The 21,622-nt window shown below is 42.4% G+C and overlaps 1 protein-coding gene across 2 annotated transcripts in view; it reads right to left on the minus strand.

Annotated features, from left to right (window-relative positions):
• NR5A2 (nuclear receptor subfamily 5 group A member 2) overlaps positions 1–16,172 on the minus strand; it is a gene marked incomplete at its 5' end in the record, with an annotated part of 120,338 nt that extends 104,166 nt beyond the window's left edge. Inside the window, one exon of one of the 2 annotated variants that reach the window (XM_081322763.1) lies at positions 16,109–16,172. In XM_081322763.1, coding sequence (XP_081178889.1) covers positions 16,109–16,172 — 64 coding nt within the window. Of the gene's footprint in view, positions 1–1,961; positions 2,044–16,108 lie in introns of those variants that run through there. The other variant, XM_081322762.1, reaches the window with a different exon arrangement.
• Positions 16,173–21,622: the final 5,450 nt, after the last annotated feature.

Here is a 21,622-nt window from a genome sequence, read left to right on the forward strand (position 1 = left end):
GCCCCCCCCCCATCCCAACCCTACTTACTTTCTTCCCGGCCCATCTGTAACAAAAAGCACCTTAGCAATTCTTTTTGCCCTGTCTTTTGTAAAGTTCCCCAGGGACTATGGCAAATCTTTTCTGAAAGAAGCGAAGTCCCTTAAGGCGTTAGTACTGATTTCTCACAAATATTAAAATTAGAAGCCAACCCACTGTCCCCAAGGTTTTTTGTTCCCCGCGTTCAGGACTTCCGGGATAGCAACCTAAGCCCCGCGGTCCCGGCGAAAAGTAAATGTGGCTTCAAGCACAGCAACAGGCTCAGACCCCAAGTCACGGGGATGAGGGTGGGGGACGGGAGAAGACGGAAAGAAATTGAAGAGCCTGCATCCTTGCACGGAGCACTCCGGGTCCGTCCTCCGCCATCTGCTAGGGGAGTTTCGCTCTAGAGGAAAGAAACTTACAAAACTCCGCGCGATGTTTCCGCCCTTTCATTCCCTGCCTGCTTCCCTCGCTCCCAATGGTCGTTGGGATCCGAGAAGGACGGCGCAGGATCAACTAGATTCCCACCTCTCCCGAACCTGAAGTCTCTTTTTCCATCCTTCACAAGCTTAGAGATCTTTAGTGATTTCCTCCTTCGGCATCTTAGCCTCGTCTGATCCTGGTAAGGAATACCCACTTCTGATCCAATGAAGAGAGCTGAGAGTCATTCCTCCGCCGCCTGGCCCATAAGTAGAGGTTTGCTAAGGCTACAGTCTCTATCTTCTGAGGCGTGTGAAGGGCACGCGGTTAGCAGCCTTCAGACACTGTTTGGGGGAAAGGCGTGTGCGCACACCCATCCTCTTGCTTTCTGTTGGGGAAGTTCCCTAGTTTAATCAGTCAAACTCCCATTAAAAAAAATCCCTGCCCAGAAAGGCAGGAGAATTTCCCCATAAACGTTTAGACGTTGCCTTTTTTCCTTCCTTCCTTCCTTCCTTCCTTCCTTCCTTCCTTCCTTCCTTCCTTCCTTCCTTCCTTCCTTCCTTCCGCCGCCCTCCCCTTCCCCATATCAATCATACTAAAGCGAATGATTGGGAGCGACACTGTTGGGATGGCTGACCCTTCTGATATTGTTTGGAAAGAGGAATCTTCCCCCCCCCAAAAAAAAAACCCCCACGATTTTAACACCTCCGTAACTAGGAAAACAAATCCCAGAATTAGTCTGCAGTGTGGCAGTTGATGAATTTCTGCAGTCTCCCACCCCGCCCTCCTTGAAGGACGCCGACCTCTGAGAAAGCATCGCCCGGATCGCATTTATTTCTCGTCGCCCCCCCTCCCGCCGGAAGAGATGCCAACCGCTCGGGTCGCTTGTCAGCCTTCCTCGCACGAGAACGCCGGCTCCTAAGTTCTTTCCTTCGGGCCACCGCCTCTGGTCCCCTCCTCCCCCGCCCTACACCTCCCAGGGAGAGAAAAGCCCCCCAGGCCTGTTCAGGGAGGAACTTCTTTCCAAGTGCGCCTCCGGCGGCCGCTGCACCATCCGCGCGTCAGACTTGAAAAGTCCCTCAGCCCGACTTTCCAGGCATTTTACTTTTCGTTTACTTCGCAGTACTTAAAAGGGGAGCTGGGTGTGTGTGTGGGGGGGGGGCGGGAAAGAGGGTTGAGCACCCGGCGGCTTTGACAGCAGCCCCGCCAATAAGACGCTGCGATCGAGGCTACCGAGAGCGAAGCGAGTCCCACGTGTGGGGGGGGGAGGGCGAGGATTTCCCCCCTCCCCCGGCTGAGAGCCGAGGATCGCAAACCCGAAGTCCCTGGAAAGCAGGGCTGCCTTTCCCGAGGCGCTCAAGAAGCCGCTTGCTTGCTTGCTTGCGAGCCAGCCCTACCCGGCAGGCAGGAGAAAGAGGAGGCTGGGGGCTTGGCTTGCTCTCGCCCGCTCTTTCGCCTGGGCGCACGTCAGCTCCCTCGCCGGCCAGCCGGCCGGCAGGGCAGTCCGCTCGCCCCCTCTTACCTTGCATGTTTTCCGGCATGTGCCCCCGTTCCCCATTCGATCGGACCAGTCCCAGGGCTTCCGTCTCCACTTTGGGCAGCATGTCAAGGCGGCCGCGGGCAGGGCTAGGCGGCGCGCCGGCTCTGTCGGTCCGGAGGCAGAGCAGCACCTGGAGGCGGGCTGGCGAGGCAAAGCGGCGGGAAACCGGGGAAGCCGTCAACGGGAGAGTCCGCTCGGCCGTTGCAGCTCTCGGCCAGTCCTGGCAGCCGGTCGCTCGGCAAACCGCGCCGGGGAAGGCTCGGAGCGCTCCGATCCCAGGTGGGAAAGGAGCGCTCGGGCTCGGCCGCTCAGCTTTTCCCTCGGTTCGGCTTAAAGAGGTTGGGAGGAGCGGGCGGAAGCCAGCGGGGAGAGGCGCGACCTGGCCAGCCGGGCCACCTCGCCCTGTCCCGAGCGCCGCAGGGGCATCGCGAACTTCCCAAGCCTCCCTTACTCCGGAGTCGTTCAGTTCTGCTCGGCGGATGGGCTCCCCTTGGACAAAAAGGAAGGGGCGCTTCCCAGCCGAGGGAAGAGGAGGCGGGGAGGGCTCGGGCCGAGCGTGTGAACGTGGAGCGTTTGTGTGTCCAGGGGGTGGGGAAGGGGAGCGCTGACACTGCCCGGTTGCAGCCAATGAGAAAGACGCCCAATCAAACAAGGTGGTTAAACTTGACGGACGGACGGACGGACGGACGGACGGTCCGCTTCCCAGTGAATGGGGAGAAACGCGCGCGCGCGCGCCGGTATTCTGCCCGGTCCGCCACGGCGGAGTTTTTCCCCCCTTTCCTTAAGCTCCCCTCCTCCCGCAGCATTTCCGTCCGTCTTATTCTGCTAGGGAGGGTAAAAGGGTAAAAGTCCGTCGGGAACACGAACAGGTCCTTCCCCGAGGGTGACTCTTTCATTGATTTTACCCCCAGCCCCCACGAGTTGGTCCTCTGCTTTCCCACCGTCGAAGGAGTGGCGAGGGAAGGCTACTGGACTTCTGGCCCTGGTCCGCGTTTGCTGGGAAGGCGTTCCCGAACGCGAACTCAGAGACCCTATGTCGTTCGGAAGAAACCTACGGAGGGGGATCCTTTTCTGAACCGCGGTCTACTCGGACCACCTCCAAGAGAGAGAGAGAGAGAGGGAGGGAGGGAGGGAGGGAGGGAGAGAGGGAGGGAGGGAGGAGAGAGAGAGAGAGAGAGAGAGAGAGAGAGAGAGAGAGAGAGAGAGAGAGAGAGAGAGAGAGATCTAACCCTACCCTTTCTCAAAGCCTCTCCGTCCCTTTTGGGTTCTTACTCTGATGCGGAAGTTTGACATTCTCGTTACGTCCCGGGATGCTGCGAAACCGATCTTAACGCGCCCAAAGATTTTCGTTTCCACGTTCTTCTTATCCACCTCTTAATGTTTCCAGGACTCGGTTTTAAGAAAACGTAGGAGTTCGGTCCGTAGGCATCTTCCTCTAGAATTCTGCCTACACAGCCCGGGTAAAACGCGTTTGTGCTTTCGATAGCTTCTACACGGGCAAACGAGCTTAGTTGCTTAGTTCCAATGAAAATCAATGGGACTTAAAGATGCTAGCTAGCCCTTGGCCCAATAAGGTGCAGAAAAACAAAAGCAATAGGAGAAGAGCACCAATTGGCCAGCCAAAGCAAAACTTTGCTACGTTCTCCTGAAATGGCTCAGGTCGCCAAAGAATCCGTTTAGCCTTTATATCCCGCACTCTCAGGCAGTGTGCGCACTTTCTTCGGGCGAGGAAAACGTTCGTTCTCATTTGGGACCCAACTTTGGGAGGCTCCGAGCAACTTCCAACGCTTGACTGTCATTCTTATTTTTCGTAACACTCTTAAGACTTCTCCCACCATTCAGATCTGAACAATAACACACCCCACTCTAGAAAAATGAACCGTGCTGGCGAATTAGGGATACATTTTTAGGTTTACCGACAAACAAGTTCGTACCGCAAGCATACACAGATAAAATCAATGTTGCTGAAACGAATACCCCTTCAGACAAAGCAATCTTCCTATCATGGTATTTAAACCCCAGAATTTATTGCACTGAGTTGTAGGAAACCAATTTCTAAATATCAGCCAAGCAGGTACTGATGTTCTCATAAATTGATATAACTAACAAAACCAGATCAGGGCAGACTAATAACTATAGGACTCAAACCTGCTTGCAAACTTTGGGGTTCTTCTCTAAGGCTCTTTCTTAGCTGAGAGGTTAAAAAAAAAGTAAGGGGAGGCAGAGAAGTAGCTAGCTATGCCCAAATTTCATAGCTTCTAAGCTCCATCTCATCTTCCTTGAAAAGAGCCCCCAGAGAGCTGGTGACGTTTACACAGAATATTGTGACTATTTTTAAAAAAATTGTCATTGTTTCCAATAGAACTTTCCAATAAATCCCCTGGTATGAATTTTTCATACTGGCTAGAAAAACCTTCTTGGCTTCTACAAGGAAATTCACTTAAGGTCCTGATCTTTGGTTCTTTACTCAGTGGGAAGAGACTCTTTATTTTCCATAAAGGACTTCCCTCCATCTGTCCTCTTGTTACTCTCCTAGAAGTGAGAGGAACCAGCTATGCAGCAGACCTCCGGATGGTGGCTCATACTGCAAATTAAGACTGGCAAATTAAGGGCAAATTAAGACCGCCAATTAGCAAAAAAAAAACCACAACCCTGCTCAGTCTTTTCTTCAAAGGATGCTCCTTCCTCCTTTCCTGCTTTCCTACTGTGTTCAGCAATCTCTTAGTCCCACAGAACCAGAGAAGCTCAGATTCAAAGTCAAGCACCAATACTGTTTTCCCATTACAGTGTATGTTATGCTATGCCCAAACCTTTCAGTGGTTTTGAGTGCTGGCCTGATTCACACAACATGTTTTAGACAAAGACCAGGCTGAACCACAAGTTAGTCAGGTGTATTTTATCTTGGTCCAGCATGTTGTGTGACTCTAACCTCTATGCCTTGTGGTTATCCTTGGCATCATACTTTCTCTTTCTTCTTTTCTTTTTCTTTCTTTCTTTCTTTCTTTCTTTCTTTCTTTCTTTCTTTCTTTCTTTCTTTCTTTCTTTCTTTCTTTCTTTCCTTTCTTTCCTTTCTTTTTCTTTCTTTCTTTCTCTTTCTTTCTTTCTTTCTTTCTTTCTTTCTTTCTTTCTTTCTTTCTTTCTTTCTTTCTTTCTTTCTTCAGACTTTTGTTCTGTTTTTATTACTTCATAAATAACTGAAGGCAGCAAGTATATATAATACTCCTTCCTCCTCTTATTTTCCCCATAACAACAACCCTTTGGGTTGAGCTGAGAGAGACTGACTGGCCCAAAGTCACCCAGCTAGTGACTGGCCCAAAGTCACCCAGTTAGTCAGGTGTATTTTATCTTGGTCCAGCATGTTGTGTGACTCTAACCTCTATGCCTTGTGGTTATCCTTGGCATCATACTTTCTCTTTCTTCTTTTCTCTTTCTTTCTTTCTTTCTTTCTTTCTTTCTTTCTTTCTCTTTCTCTTTCTTTCTCTTTCTCTTTCTTTCTTTCTTTCTTTCTTTCTTTCTTTCTTTCTTTCTTTCTTTCTTTCTTTCAGACTTTTGTTCTGTTTTTATTACTTCATAAATAACTGAAGGCAGCAAGTATATATAATACTCCTTCCTCCTCTTATTTTCCCCATAACAACAACCCTTTGGGTTGAGCTGAGAGAGACTGACTGGCCCAAAGTCACCCAGCTAGTGACTGGCCCAAAGTCACCCAGTTAGTCAGGTGTATTTTATCTTGGTCCAGCATGTTGTGTGACTCTAACCTCTATGCCTTGTGGTTATCCTTGGCATCATACTTTCTCTTTCTTCTTTTCTCTTTCTTTCTTTCTTTCTTTCTTTCTTTCTTTCTTTCTTTCTTTCTTTCTTTCTTTCTTTCTTTCTTTCTTTCTTTCTTTCTTTCTTTCTTTCTTTCTTTCTTTCTTTCTTTCTTTCTTTCTTTCTTTCTTTCTTTCTTTCTTTCTTTCTTTCTTTCTTTCTCTTTCTTTCTCTTTCTTTCTTTCTTTCTTTCTTTCTTTCTTTCTTTCTTTCTTTCTTTCTTTCAGACTTTTGTTCTGTTTTTATTACTTCATAAATAACTGAAGGCAGCAAGTATATATAATACTCCTTCCTCCTCTTATTTTCCCCATAACAACAACCCTTTGGGTTGAGCTGAGAGAGACTGACTGGCCCAAAGTCACCCAGCTGACTTTCATGCCTAAGGCAGAACTTGAACTCATTGTCTCCTGCTTTCTAGACCAGCACCTTAATTACTAGGCCAAACTGGCTATGGTTGCAGCATAAGTACATACAGAGAAATACTATTCAGCATTGCCCCAATTCTGGTGTATTTGTGTTAAATGGCCTTTCTCCCTAAGAGCATTTTTTTTCCTTTGGCCATTGCAGGGCTAACAAGCATGGATCCAGTTTATAACATCCTCCCCCGCCTTGCTTCAAATAAATCTTTAAAAATTGGGTCACAGCAGAAAAAAAATGCCACAGGGGGCTGTGGATACCCCAACTGGAAAATACACTCTCATGCTACACCAACAAGACTTTATCACGTTTTGCATACCGAATCACCTGGCCTGAATCAAAAAGGTTTAAATCCTCATCTTTGGAACAGTATGGCTGGTGATCACTGCATACATCAGGCTTGAACTATGGCAGTGTCTACAGTCAGCTCCTAAAGGTTACAAGGAATCTTCAGAACTTGTGTGCAGAACTTCTACACAAGCTAAATCCTAAATCTTTGGAGAAAGACAGTGATCTTGTTACCTCCTCTCCCTTCAGAAAGGGGCAGTGGCACCATCTGTGGGGTGAGTATATTTGACAGTCAACCTTATTTCTAGGTCATCCAACAGGAGGTGTTTCTCTGTTTCTGCCGAGAGGCTCCAGAACAGAGGTCATAAAGACTTTCCCTAGCAGGCAAAATCTGTAGGATTGTAGACAGGAGCATAGCTCTAGACAACCAGAAAAAAATCACAGACTCCACAGGATGGTGGAGACTTTAATCTTCTAAATGTCTAGCGTTCTCTCCTGGGTGATTTCAGGCCCCAAATTAGTACCTCTCTCTTACTTTTCCCAGGGACATGCTGATACAATTTTGTAAAACCTTTGTGCTCAGTGCCAAGAAAGAAGAGCACTGAGTTTCTCAGTGAACAGCCCCATACATGTTAATTTGGGAATTTGCACCAATAGGCACAGTGGGACTTGCATTGATCAGCTAGGTTTAACACAGTTAACAATGGCATCTTCCCCACAGATTAAGAAGATTTCCTGGGAGAAAAGGCTAGGGGTGGCTGAGTAGCTTTGGTTACCTTTTTTGGATGGCTGCCATTCTAAAGAGCTTTGAACTAAGGTCCACAGCATGAGGTTTCACTCATCCCCAAAATCATTTCTTCAACTTTTCCCAACCTTTGCAGTGAGCTACAACTATCTGTTCACACACACACACACACCCTGTGTTTCAGGCATCATGAAACAGGCACAGATTGAATGGATAAGGTGTGAACTCCTAATCCATCAGCCTGGCATGTCCAATGGCAAGAGATGATAATGAGAACCGCACTCCAATATCATTGTTAATCTTTTCAAAGTACTTAAGACTTATATGGGGCACCTTATTTAATCCAATAGCTAACTAACTGGGAGTGAGGAAGACGAGGAGGGGGATAGCTACCCAACTTTCAGGCCTCAAAGGAAGGGAGACCACACACTTTATGCACCAGCTTATCCAGATGCATTAGTGCAAAGATGTTTTGCAGCACAAGGGTCTTTCAAAGCTGCCTTAACTGAAACCCAGAACTTTCCCACAACTTCTACAATTCAAGCAATATTTATTATTATTCTTGCAAAGGTGCTTCTTTCCTCACCCACCTCTTCAAATTTTTCTTCCTGTTGTGACTTGGTTGGTTGACTCCTGACTCAAAAAAAAAATGCTGTATGGCAGATCAAAAAATGAAGGCTGGAAAGCCTTTTACCAGGAAGAGAAAGTAGGGATCCATTCTTCTTTCCTCTCTAGGCAGAAAACCCCCAACTAAAAGTAAAGATCCCTCTTGAAGTGAATAATATGCATTCTACTTGTAAACTGAGTTCTTTTGCTTTGGGGTGCCTTTTAGTGGAAGCAGTGAACTTATAAACACTCCCACCTCCTAAGAGTTTCCAAATTTTGTTATTTACCAAAGTCCTGAAACTCAGCTTATAGCTGATTGTGCCATCAGCATGCTAGAACAGATGCCCAACCGTAAGTGGGGTGATCCAGTTTCAGGCTCACTCCCTACCCCATTCACCTGATTGGGCTGTTGCAAGCATCCCTATGCCTCCAAATGTTTTAAGAGTTTGCTGTTGGGTTGTTGTAGAAATTGTGACTCAGTAACCAAATGGCCACCCTTTGTAGCTCTGCACCTCCCACCCCGTGTAATTATTCAGCAATGTCCTGCTACATTCATTAAGAAATTATGGAACTGATGCCCATTTTCAAGCAATGGAACAGCCAGGGCTGGACTTTAGTAGATCAGAGCCTAAGATGGCCCCAAATAAACCTCTCTTTCCCCACACCAGGGGTCTTCAAACTTGGCTCTTTTATGACTTGTGGACTTCAACTCCCAGAATCCCTCAGCTGGCGTGCCTGGCTGAGGAATTCTGGGAGTTGAAGTCCACAAGTCATAAAAGGGCCAGGTTTGAAGACCCCTGCCCCACACCAAATGTCAGCAAGAAGAGGCACTGGCAGCATCAGCATCAGGACCCCACTCAGCATATCATTTTAAAATTTCTCTTATTTTAGAAACAGGGGGGGAAGGGGTGGCAAGATGCCTCCTCCCCTATTGACTATTTATGGTGACAAATACTCTATTGTATTAATCTTTAAATTAAACCATGCTTATATTGAATGTCAGGTGATTCTCAAGTAAGAGGGTTCAGCATCAGAGAAGAGCTGCCAAATCATGTCGGGGTTTATTTTTGGCCCGTGATGACTCAAGCGAGTTTGATATGTACTATATGCTCAGAGAGGAGGTGTTATAAAATCATTAAGTCCAGGGAGGGCAATTTCCTGGCTAAAGCACTGCTCCTGAGCACATAGTGTTTCCATGAAAAGAAACATGACTGGATTTGGACAGTGTGTGCCTTACTTCTGGGTAAACATACAGTACATGGACAGGAGGATGAAAACTAGATAATTCTATGGAAAGTAGCCTATGAAAACATTGAATACTTCAATGTTCTTGAATATAATAGATATACTCAATCCAGGTAATGTCTGCATTTTATTCTCTGCTCCCAAGGAATTTATAATCCTCATTTCCCCTAATTGTCTATAAGTTTACTTAGATCAAGTTCCATTGAATTCAGTGGTCAACTCTGAATAGTGCCGAGTTTGGTTTCCACCTATGAGTTTGTTTCATAAACTGATCAGGTTTGATATTACTCAGATGTGAAATAAGCAACCATTTCCCCTGGTTTCTTTATTACATCAACAAAGATGGGCATAAATGAGAAACTGCAGGGGACAGCATTTTTCCTTCTGAGTAGAGCATTATTGCAAAGTGGAAGAAAGACATTTTATTTAATCAAAAATAAATAGTAAACAGTTCTCAGAAAGAAAATTTCGGTGAGTTTCATCGGAACTCATTAGATCTGTGATGGCATCCTAGCATTTTCCAGTTCTGGATTTCCTAACCAGCCTTGGATATGTCACCTTATCTCTCAACCTCTGCTGTCAACTTGGATACTGGTGACTTATCTTCCCAGGGCTTTTGTAAAAAGGCGCCACATCAGAAGCACAACATTTCAGACAGAAAGAAGTGCGGCTGCGGCTTTCTAAAACAGTTGACAACCCATCTATCTACTCCCTTTAAATAAGCAAAAATGCGTTATCGATTATTTACTTCAAAGTTCCACTACAGAATTCAGTAAGACATATATGGGTAAAAAAAAAATACTTAGGACTGCAGCCTTATTCAACCTTTCCCCCTACAAGTAGAATCTCTCTCTCGCGCGCCTTCCTTCCTTCCTTCTCTCCTGAATCACCAGGCATTTCCCGCCCCCCCCATTCACTCCCGAGTCATGACCAGGGATTTCCCTCCCCCCCCAACCTCCATCGGGCATTTCGGGCATACCGCAAACAATCGGCTTGCCAAATTTATCGGAGTCCGCTAAATTTCCCCGAAGAAGACTCAAAGATCACATTAGCACACAAAACACGCGCGGCGGGTGGGGGGGGCGGAGTAGAGAAGATCGCCTTTTTCGTCGGCCAGACGCGTGCGGAGAAGCCCTACTCCGTTGCTCCGTTCCCCGGCGCTCCTTCAAGAAAACCGGCGCTCGGGTCCGGAGAAGGCTTGGGGAAGCACACGGCCGCCCAGCAAAAAAAACTAGGACAGGGGTCTTCAAACTTGGCCCTTTTGTGACTTGTGGACTTCAACTCCCAGAATTCCTCAGCCAGCATGGCTGGCTGAGGAATTCTGGGAGTTGAAGTCCACAAGTCACAAAAGGGCCAAGTTTGAAGACCCCTGAACTAGGAGCTCCGAGTAACTTCGGCTCCTCAAAGGCCCCGCCTCCGATTGTGGAAGGGTTTTTTTTCTTTCCCCTCCCTTCCACCGCCCCTCCCCGCTTCCGTACTGTAGGAATGCCTGTTGAAAGTCCGCCTCTCTCAAAAAGAAGCAAAACAACAACAACAAACCATTCCACTCCGAGCTGACCTGCTCTGAGCGGCCACGTAAACGCCGGGGCGAAGCGAAACTGCCGAGGCGCGTAAGCACGCCGGCGCCTTAAGAAAGCGAAAGAAAGCCGGGGAAAGCGCAAAGGCGGTCGCCCGCCACTACTACGGGGTTTTTGGTTTTTTTTTTGTTCCGCCGCCGCCTAAGATCCTGCACCACACCTTGCCCGATCGCCCAGTTGCTTCTCCGGTGCAAATGCAAAAACAAACTGGCCCTTTGAAACTTGCGTTTAACTGCACCCAAGTCGGTTTGTCAGGGAAACAGTTCTGTTCCCTGGCTCCAGCCTAAAAATGCCGCAAGCTCCAAAAGCAATCCTAAAATGAGGGTATGTCTCCTCAGAAATGAGCCTGAGCCCCGTTGGCAGTGTGGAAAACTTGCTATCGGGCAGAGGGGCAAAGGGTGGTTCGGGCAAAGAGTGTTCAAGGCACTTGTTCCTGGGATAATCGGGAAGAGTTATGAAGCCTGAAACGTGGAGGCAAAGGCAGTTGAAGACCTAAGAGTGGGTGTTAGCGCTGGCTTTGCAAACTTATTTTCAAGTTCTCTCTCCCTGCTCCCTTCCAACTAAAGTTATTTCCAAGCAATAGGAAAACCTTAAAAGCAATAGGAAAACCGAGCTGTGATTAAACAGAAGCTGTGAAAATCACTGAAGTTACAGGATGGGAAGGGAAGGCAAGGAAAGATTTTCCCCAAGAGAAGGAATCTTGTCAGTCAGGTCTCTTTGGACCACTGGTGGGGGATACCAGCAATTAGGAGAGCAGTCCCCTTAAGGATCTGCTAGAATTAGGACCTGGTGCGTAGGGAAACCTTTCTCCAATGGCAACAACCCATCTCCAAACACTTGAGTTCCAGCTGCTCTAGCATCTGTAAGTGTTTGTGCTTCCATTGATCCAAAAGTAAATTAGCTTGGCTTCTGAAAAGGAATAATATAAGGAAGGGGTAACTTGTGTGAAGTTGATTTGGAAGCAGCCAAACACAGTTGATGTGGAAATGCCCAACTGCAATCCTGTGCATTTTTATCTGCAAGGAAGTCCCATTGGAAATGCACCTTTATTCATAAGATTGAGCTTTCCATAACAATAAAGATCAGTTTCCTGTATCTCTTTCCTGCTCTCTGTTGGTTATATGAATTTTTACAACCCAGATATAATATGCCTTGATGAGACTGGAAAATCTATCCATCTTCAAATTGCTGCAATGAAGCAGTATATATGGGCAATAAGCATAGTGAGTGAGAAGTTTGGGAAACATCTTTTACATCACACTTATTGGAAGGCACAGCTCTTGAAACTACCTTGGATCCTTAGTACAACCTTTATCTTGGTAGGAAAGGTTATGATTTTAATACTGCATGCAAGCCACATTACAGTTTAGCATGGAGCACGAATCCTGTCAATGATTTAGACACGTTTTGACATGTCCACAACTTCAGCAAGACCTGACATTTATTAGTATAATTAATACTCTTATTTATATGACTGAGTTATATTTAGTGCTAATCATCAACCCTTTGTTTACAAAGGTAGCCTAGAACCTGCCTATCAGTGGCAAGCAGTCTTAGGATAAAAAATTAATAATGTTGCACCTCGTCTATATCACCACACTTTAAATCATTTCTGGGAGAAATGCAATACATGTTATTTAAAGCAAATACATAAATGAAGTCAAGTCCTTGCTCAAGCACTACCTCTCAAGCACTTACTATTTAAGTGGACTTGTTTGGAAAGTCTCCTGGCAACAGGCAAATGCTTTAGGCGGCCATTTGTATTGACTGGGTGGCCATAAACTTTATACAAGCTGTAGAATTTCACAGCAAAAGTGACTCTGGTTTGTTTTCTTTCCCTAGCTAGCTGACTTTATTGCTACCTGATTTTCTTTCCTCCTCCTTTGACAGTGCTGGGGTTTACCCTGTTAGCCAAACCGTCAGCATTCCTTAATCTTACAAATATTTTACCAGAAAGCATGTGATTTTATAAGGGCTGAGGAAATAAAAGAACAAATAATAGATTCAATGTTTTAGAAGTTCCCACTAGAGGTGTGTTGCTGGGTAATTCTAGGAGTTGAAGTCCACGTGTCTTGAAGTTGTCAAAGTTGGGAAACTTGCTCTATTGTTTTAGAGCTCAGTATTAGAATTGGAATTCTAAATTAGGTGGACTTTGATCCGATTGAACTCTTAAATTCTTATACCATGAACAAAATCATATAATTTTCATGTACCTGCCAAACCCATAGTGAAAATTTGTTGGACAACCCCAATCAAAGTCAGTTTGTAGAATGATTATGATTTTTGCCACATCTTGCATAGTGCAGAAATTATTTATTATTTATTTTAATCCCATTTATATCCCGCCCTTCTCCGAAGACTCAGGGTGGCTTACAATCTAAGCACAAATCAAATGTGCTTAGCAAATTAGATATATGTTAAGTAGTGGCAATAGCAATTCTATTTAAAACTGCAAAAAATCCATTAGTTAATTCTAACACCACTTCCTATGAAGGTCTAAATCTAATAAAAAATGATATTGTTGAGATATATAAATAATAGGAAGCCCTGGTGCCCAGTGGTTTAGAATGCAGTTTGCCCACAGCCTAGAATTCAATCCTGACAGGGCTCAAGATTGACTTAGCCTTCCATCCTTCCGAGGTCAGAAAAATGAGGACCCAGATTGGTGGGGGCAATATGCTGATTCTGTAAACCACTTAGAGAGTGCTGTAAACCACAATGATGTGGTATATAAGTCTAAGTTCTATTGCTATTGCTATATAATTATGAGAATGTACATTAAGACAATTAAAATAAAACTCATTCTATTTACTCCATATTTTCTTCTATTCTTTTGTTGTGATAAAAGAACATCCAAGTTTTATATCAGTTGGTTTAATATAGAATTTAATTTAACTAAATTTATCACTTTAAAACTTCAAGGGTAATGAGAAAATAGTCAATCTGTATTTTCTTCACTTGTATCATTCTGCCCCCAAACAAATTGCTGAATTATTTTCTATATCTAGAATGAGAAGTCAAATCTTGGTTTGGTCCAAGGTTACAATTGGTCTGCAATTAATGGGTGAATAACAACTCCAGAAAGTGGGCAAAATGATGATAAAAACTAAATGTGATATAATCTAATAAATCAAATAAAATTAATCTATGTTTCTATTCAATCTTCCCATCCTGACTCATTTAAAATTATAACTCATCGACAACATTTGAAGAACTTTTTCAGGTTCCAATGAAGGTATTTGGGTGGAGGTGAAATGGCTACTGATTGTACATTATTACTGCAATACACACACCCACACCCATGCCTACACTCCACTGAGAATCTGATCTGTATTCAAAAAACAGGTGGCTAAATAAACTGACAATTAAGAGCAACCTCCCAGCCTGGGTGGCCTACGGATGTCTGAGTCCCAGAATTCCCTGGCATGACTATTTTCTAAGATTTCACAAGATTGAAATCCAAACCTGGTATCCAATTCGAATAAAGTTGGTCAATAATATTGTGCATTTCAATTGCCATCAAAAGCGTGGCTAGAGGGTGTTTCAGAACTTCCCAGAGTAATGTCAACTGAAATTTGTAAATAACATATGCTGACATAATTTATAAATAGCCATTATTTGTAATAGTCATTATTCAAATCTATATATGTAAATTCAACTACAGTGCATAATATGGTTGCAATAGGCTTCATTCAGAATGAGAGAGAGTGATAAATTATTTATAAAAAACCCTTGATCATATATTGATCATTCAGGTTTATTTCCACATAGCATTCACAGACTGAGCGGCATATCTGTGTTCCTGCTCATTTTGTTACAACCCATTTTTCATTGTAACATATCTCCAGCTGATGCAACAGTGATGGTGGAATCTTTGTAGAAATTAAACATAAGGTGTCCACCAATAAGTATATGCTACAATTAGGACAATTGCTTGCAACTCTGTTAGAGGATGGTGCAAAAGACTGGTGAATAAAAATGCCAGTGTTTACAGACTGCAAAAAATATGAAAAAAAAGACTTTTAAAACAAGATTGGAATTTCAGTTTTAAAATTTGGAAGATCGGGCCTGATTAGGAGAATGTAATAGTCTTCTTGTAAATATCCATGTCCAAAATAAATCCTAAATACTTGTTTTTCATTGTAATAAAAGAGAATGATTCCATTTGTTTTGTTTCCAAAGTATTACATATATATTACATTGAACAATTACGTGCCTTGATTTTCATTGCAAGAAGAAAACCTATGACTTAAACAGTTTCCCTATCAGAGCAGTGTTATGCTTGTTTACTCAGAAGTAAATCCAACTGTGTAAAGATCATTCCTGTACTGAGGCACAAATTAATAAGAATCAAATATCTTGCATTAGCTGGCAAAGAATGCAGTTCTTTATATGTTACTTGAAAGCATGTTCAGTATTGAAATTGTAAATTTTTTGGAGAGGAATAAATATCTGAAGATAAATCTATTGTCCTTAATTTTGTTATATTGCAGCTCATCTGTAATTTACATATATAGGAAACTGACACAAAGCAAATTTTTGGACCACAAACCCAAAAGCATTGCAATCAAATGCACACACACAAACACACACATTTCCAGCCAAAGACCATGATATGATAAACTGTCACTACATGAAAGTACTATTTCACTTCAATGAAATGAATCTAGAAAATATTTATCCATGTTCCTTTCAAATATACCCAACTTGCATTGAAAGTATACAGAGCTTTTCCCTTGATTAAACTGATACATAAATTGTAAGCATAGAATGTTTAGCAAGAACCAAAAGTGGGTTGTAAATTGCACATGAAAGATAAAAAATAACATACAGCAATATGACAATCTAAAATGATACTATACAATCTTTTTGGGGTGCTTCCTCATTCCCGTTTAGTATTTAATTGGTTTATGTTATTTTACAATGTTGTACTTTAAAGACAAAATCATTCAAACTTAGATTTTGTCTAGTGCATTTTTTCAAAGGTCTGCTTGACTTTCAAATTGCTGTGAAACTATTTTGCTATAGGCTTAGAACTTTATATATAAATGCAGCATATCCAGTATATACATGTTTTTCTTTCTACTTCATCTCACTAAAAATCTCTGAACTTTGGTTTAAAACATGTGTATCTATTTACTAAATGACAAGAGATTTCAGCATATGTTCAACTCCTTTGCTGAAATAACCGGGACTTCAAGCGTGTTTTTTTTTTTTATAAATCTGTTGCATTTGAAGAAAAACAGGCTAATTTAATCATTGATATAATTGCTGTTTCTTTTTAAATATATTTATTGCAACTGAATACATTTGAAGCATCAATTAATTAACTATGAAGATATTCCACAATGATTATTTTCCATTATGGAATGCCCAGTAAGCCTTGGATTCAGTTCTGTCTGATAGGGTTTATCAAAACAGTCGGAAAAAGTCTGACTTACCACCTGGAAGAAGCCCATGTTTTATAGGTTCCTGAGTGTTGCTGGTATCCGAACTAGAAGACATAATTAAGCCCAAATATATAGTGCCCTTGGGTTGCAGGTATACAGCATTGAACACAGCAAAAGGTGAGGCTTGTAAACTTCTCTGGCCTTGGGAGAGCGGCTACAGTAACCTTCAGTGAAAGTCAGGAAGCAGTCCATCAACAGTGCGCACACACACAAACACACACATGCAAACGAAAAATCCAATAATTCAGAAAGTAACAGGCCGGGCTTCCAATGGACTCTGTACTTTTTCCAGCATTAGTGACCCTCTGTAAACCAGCCATCCCATTTCGTGATGGTCTCTAATCAGGAAAATCAGGAGCTGGGATAGGCTGGGCTTGATCACATGACCTCCCCCCAACAGGTTGATAAGCAGACCCTGTTATAAAGTGACAGCAAGAAAGAGATAAGAACTCTTGGCAGATAGCAGCAGAGAAATGATTAACTCTGTGTTGCAGAGGTGCTATGAAGCAGAGAGAGGAAGGCTGTAAACCTGTGGGGGGTCAGAAGATCATACCGAGTGGATAACCTCCCCCGCTTCCATCCCAATTTAAATGGTAACACCTATAAACTCATGTTGGTGACTGGCCTCTTGATGTCATCATTTCTTTACAGAGTGGACAACAACACTCAGCTTTTTAGGCTTCTGTAAATATCTGGGGAAGGCAGAGCAAGCAAACATTCCTGCCTTAACTTGGGCCTACAACATTTATTGCCCTGTATTCCAAAGCTATACTGTGGAGTAAACCTATGGTGATTTTCTGTCTGACACAAACATTTTATTGTACCTATTCATTAGACAGGAGACTAATCCCAGCTTGTTTGTCTGATAGCCGGCAGTTAAATGTACAAACTCTCTCCTCCTCCCTCCCCCAATAAGTTAAAATCCTTTATTGCATGCTTGAATATCATTTTCCAGAGAAAATAATGGCACCCACACAGTTGCATTGACTTTTGCTCTTTGTTTGGCTATCTGAGCTGAATGAAATAAGTTTCCCTATTTCACAAACCTCAAACATTATACTGAGATCCCAGCAACAGCATTTGTGGTTTAGGGGTGCTCCAACACTGAAGGTTTTTAAGAACAGGTTGGACAACTGTTTGTTTGAAATGATATAGGGCAGGGGTCTTCAAACTTGGCCCTTTTATGACTCACCTGGCTGAGGAATTCTGGGAGTTGAAGTCCACAAGTCATAAAAGGGCCAAGTTTGAAGACCCCTGATATAGGGTCTCTTGCTTGAGCAAGGGGTTGGACTAGAAGACTTCCAAGGTCCCCTCCAACTCTGTTGTTCTGTTCTGTTTTACTTTTCCTAAATTTCATATCAGCCCAGACAGGATTAGAGAAAAACTCTGCCCAGGTAGATAAAACTGGGTTGGATAAATAAGGGTTTTCAGGCCTAGAAGGCAGATTCTTATGCAGTAATCCTTCTTTCCCAAATTACCACTTCATACCTGTAGGGCATGTTGCCAGATTATTCATTGCTGCCAATGAGGCAATACATTCATGGACTGGTTGCGACTCATTTACCAATCAGCTGTAATTCTAACACGTAGGGTAGTCATAATAATAAAAATAATAAAAAGCAGGGATCATAATAATTACAATTTAACATTTTAACTGAACCTAGAAGGTGTGAAGTTAGAATGCATAAGTTAGCATTTAGCATTATTTACGATACTTTTCAAGCCAAATGTCATTCAGTCTGCTTTTGACATTCAATGTGCAGGAAGTAGCTCCATTTTTTTTTTTAAAAAAAAGAAAGTACCATCCTCAAATAGTTCTTGGAAGGAGAGATTTAATCCTACACTTCCTTTCCTCCAAGTGAACAAATTCTCAGTTAGAAAAACTACCATTGGTGCCAAGAATGATAGGTTCGAGTCACTTCAGGAGCAGATAGAAAGTAATACCTTTGAAGGCTTTCTTGTATAAATATTTTGCATGTAGTAAAATCACATTGCACGTGATCTGTTCATATTTATTGGAGGAAAGCAAGGTATTTTGAGAAACCTTCAGAAATATGACCTTCAGTGCAAATTTCTTAGGATGCTTTACTTAATTATTAATACTAGTAATTAAATTAATTACTATTAATAATTAAACAATTAATTATTTAATAATTCTCATATTTCTCAGGCCCACTTCTCTCTTCTCTCTGTTGTGACATTTTCTTTTATTTCTTTTATTCTTTTATCAGCGGTTTTTATGTTTTCCATCTCCTGAGGTGTTTTGATGCTGACTCATCTGTGGAGAAACTGCTCATCTCTGGTGCTTTTTCTTGAGTAGGATACAGGTTGAGTCTACTTAATCCCACTATCAGCATAGATGGATTGGGAGGGAGATTCAACAAACTGAAGCCCTCTCCTCTAGCTGCACGTTGGCCAGGGAAGATTCATAAATCTTGGCCAGCTATCTTTTCTTGCCACAACTCCCCTGCCCCTGCCATTTGTTGGAATATGGTGCTGTGTTGAAAATTTATTCTGCATTGTTTTTAATCATATTTATTGTGGGGGAAAAAAGAAATTGTCTTAGGCTTTTCCATAGAAGAACATTTCAGTGACATTCTTAGAGGTGCGGTGAAGTTCACCTGGGTGAAGTTATACAGGTAGTCCTTGACTTACAACCACAATTGAGCCCACAATTTTTGTTGCTAAGTGAGAAATTTGTTAAGTGAGTTTTGCCCCATTTTATGACTTTTCTTGCCACTGCAGTTGTTAAATTAGAAACACGGTTGTTAGGTGAATCTGGCTTCCGCACTGACTTTGCTTGATGGTGATCACATAGCCCCAGGTCACTGCAACCGTCAAATATGAACCAGTTGTCAAGCATCTGAATGAAAATCACATGACCATGGGCATGCTGCAACGGTCATAAATGTGAAAAAGGGTCATACGTCACTTTTTTCAGTGCTGTTGTGACTTTGAATGGTGACTAAACAAACTGTTGTAAGTTGAGGGACTATCTGTATTCTTATGCATGGTTGTGAGTCAGTGGGGTATGCTTGGACAATACAATTTCATTGTATCAGGGTCACTCTAATCTTTGAATGGTGTGTTAGGAGATTTATTGCCTGGGGCGATGCTGTGATATTAACAGGTTTAAAAAGATGCTCTAAGAAATAATTAAATGACTCACTGTAAATCCCTTAAATGTCCTAAGAAATACGGAGGAAAAATGTTTTTCAGTGCATGCTTGGCTGAAGCTGTTTTCAGGACTAGCACTATCCTCAGACTTTTGTCAAACGCTTATCCATTTCTGATTTTCTCTTCAACCTCTACATTTCAGTCTCCTAAGTGTACTTTTGTCTGAAAGTAAGTCCCATTGAGCACAGAGGCACTTAGATTAAACACACAGCAGCAGACACGGAGGTGCTGGTGGGAAGGGGAAATATTTATTGCGATTGTTAGACAAACTGGAAGTCAGATTCCTGGTTGGATTCTCATGGAAATCATCTACTAGGTGGTAATCTATCTTCTGCTGACCAACTATAGGTTATTATCTGATGGAGCTGGTAACATCAGCCACGTAGACTAGAGATGGACAATCTGAATCTCTCCAGACTTTGTAAAATTACAATTCCCATCATTCCTATCCACGTTGGCTTTAGCTGGTGGGAGCTGGAATTCAACAACATCTGGAAAACCCACGTGATCCTTCCAGGAAATAAATTTTTAAGCTGAACTACTATTTCTATTATGTTTTTCATTCATAAAGGCAGGACTTAACCTATAATTAATGATAAGAGCATTGGCAGCTTTTAGGAATGAACAGGCTTAAGGTCCTGAATAGCTAGCCAGAAAATGGACAATTTGAGTTGACAAAGATTGCTCAAATAACCTACAACAAGCACCCCTTCCTCAGCTTCTAAAGCCTTTTCAACCACTGCTCAGTCTAACTTATTGGCACGCTAAGAAAAATGATATTAATGAGTTACATTAGCTACATTAAGGCTTATCTGGGAGGCTCATTTGCTAGAGATGATAGCGTTGCAGATCATACTGTGAGAAAATGCCAGATTTTTTTTTAGTCATTAAACAGGCAGGGGGGTGGGTGGGAAAGAACCTGCATTTCTGGAACAAGTCACAGATGCTTCCTTCTCCTTCGGTAGGTCTGAATGCTGGAAATGAAGAAGCCATATTCAGCCAAAAAATAAAATACAGATCTACATACAATGATAAAAAGCAGAGCAGGTCTTAGTATGTCTTTTTCAGTTCATATTCTAAAACTAGGCTAGAGTAAAATGGTCAACCTCCAGGTGTTCTCAGACATTTGTAATACAATGACAGCTGTGGCCAGTTTACTGATGTTTATAGCACTGTAATATCTGGGAAGGATACAGTCTTTCTACCTCTGTTTTACAACTCTGGCATCTAACATCATATTGGTCTTTCATGAATTTAAGGATAACACCTGAAAAAGTCAATAATGACTGTTGTTACAGATTTACTGGGATTGCATTTCATTCATACAGTTATAAAGAATGTGCATAGTATATATGTATGTGTGTCCATGTGTGTATTTATTTATAAATTTATATGCCAGCCATTCCCAAAGCTCTCACACACATAGAATTACCCATTGTCAAAGGACAAGTTACCAATTGGTTAGAAATGAAAGGAAGGATATTAAAAGCATATTTATTTGTGAACTAACCTGAGAGGAACAGCAGAGTGAACTGGGAAGAGAGAAGGTATGTGTTGAAAGGGCATGTCATACTGAAAGACCATAGTATCTTTGTGGCTGTAGGAAAATATTTATTTATTACAACCTTTTTTATAGTGCTCTGCTTCTTAACAACTCCAGATGTTTTATACAATAGAACATTATCACAACTCAATGGAATACAGAAAAGTTAACCCTGCAGCCCAGGTCTGTCAGGGCCTATCAGAAAAGTCTGTCAGAAGATAATGGTTTTCATAGCTTTGTGAAATGCAAGCATGACGAAAGCTCCTAGTAACTTTGGAGAAAAGTATTCCATCAAATCAGGGTCACCAAAAAAAAAAGTTACCTTTCTGTCTTCACACCCCTTTTATCTCATTTGAGTTGGGAATTTGGGCAGGCCCTCTTAAGTTAAATGTACAGGCCAATTTGATTCTGGTTAGAAGAAATAATCCTGCTTAGTGTTAAGCCATGCAAAATGTTAAAACACTGCACCATGAAATGTGCCTGGAAGCCTATTGGTATCCAATAACCAATGAATTACCACTAACCAGTGGGTTAGGTTTACTGCCATATATAAGCCGTTTATTTGAATAAGGGGATACCAGAACATAGTTGGTGAAGAGCAGATGAGGAAACAGTTTATTCAAGAAGAGATATCAGAGTAGCTAATATTGAGGAGGTGTAGGTAATCTGAAAGTTATGTCAATTAGATTTATGAGCATTTTACCTGAAATGGTGAGAAATTCAGCACCTGGCATGAAAGATAATCAATTGTGCAAAGTTCTAATCTTGACCAGGAAGAAACTGGA

Source organism: Vipera berus (assembly GCF_964194415.1).
Source record: "Vipera berus genome assembly, chromosome: 3".
Classification (NCBI taxonomy): domain Eukaryota; kingdom Metazoa; phylum Chordata; class Lepidosauria; order Squamata; family Viperidae; genus Vipera; species Vipera berus.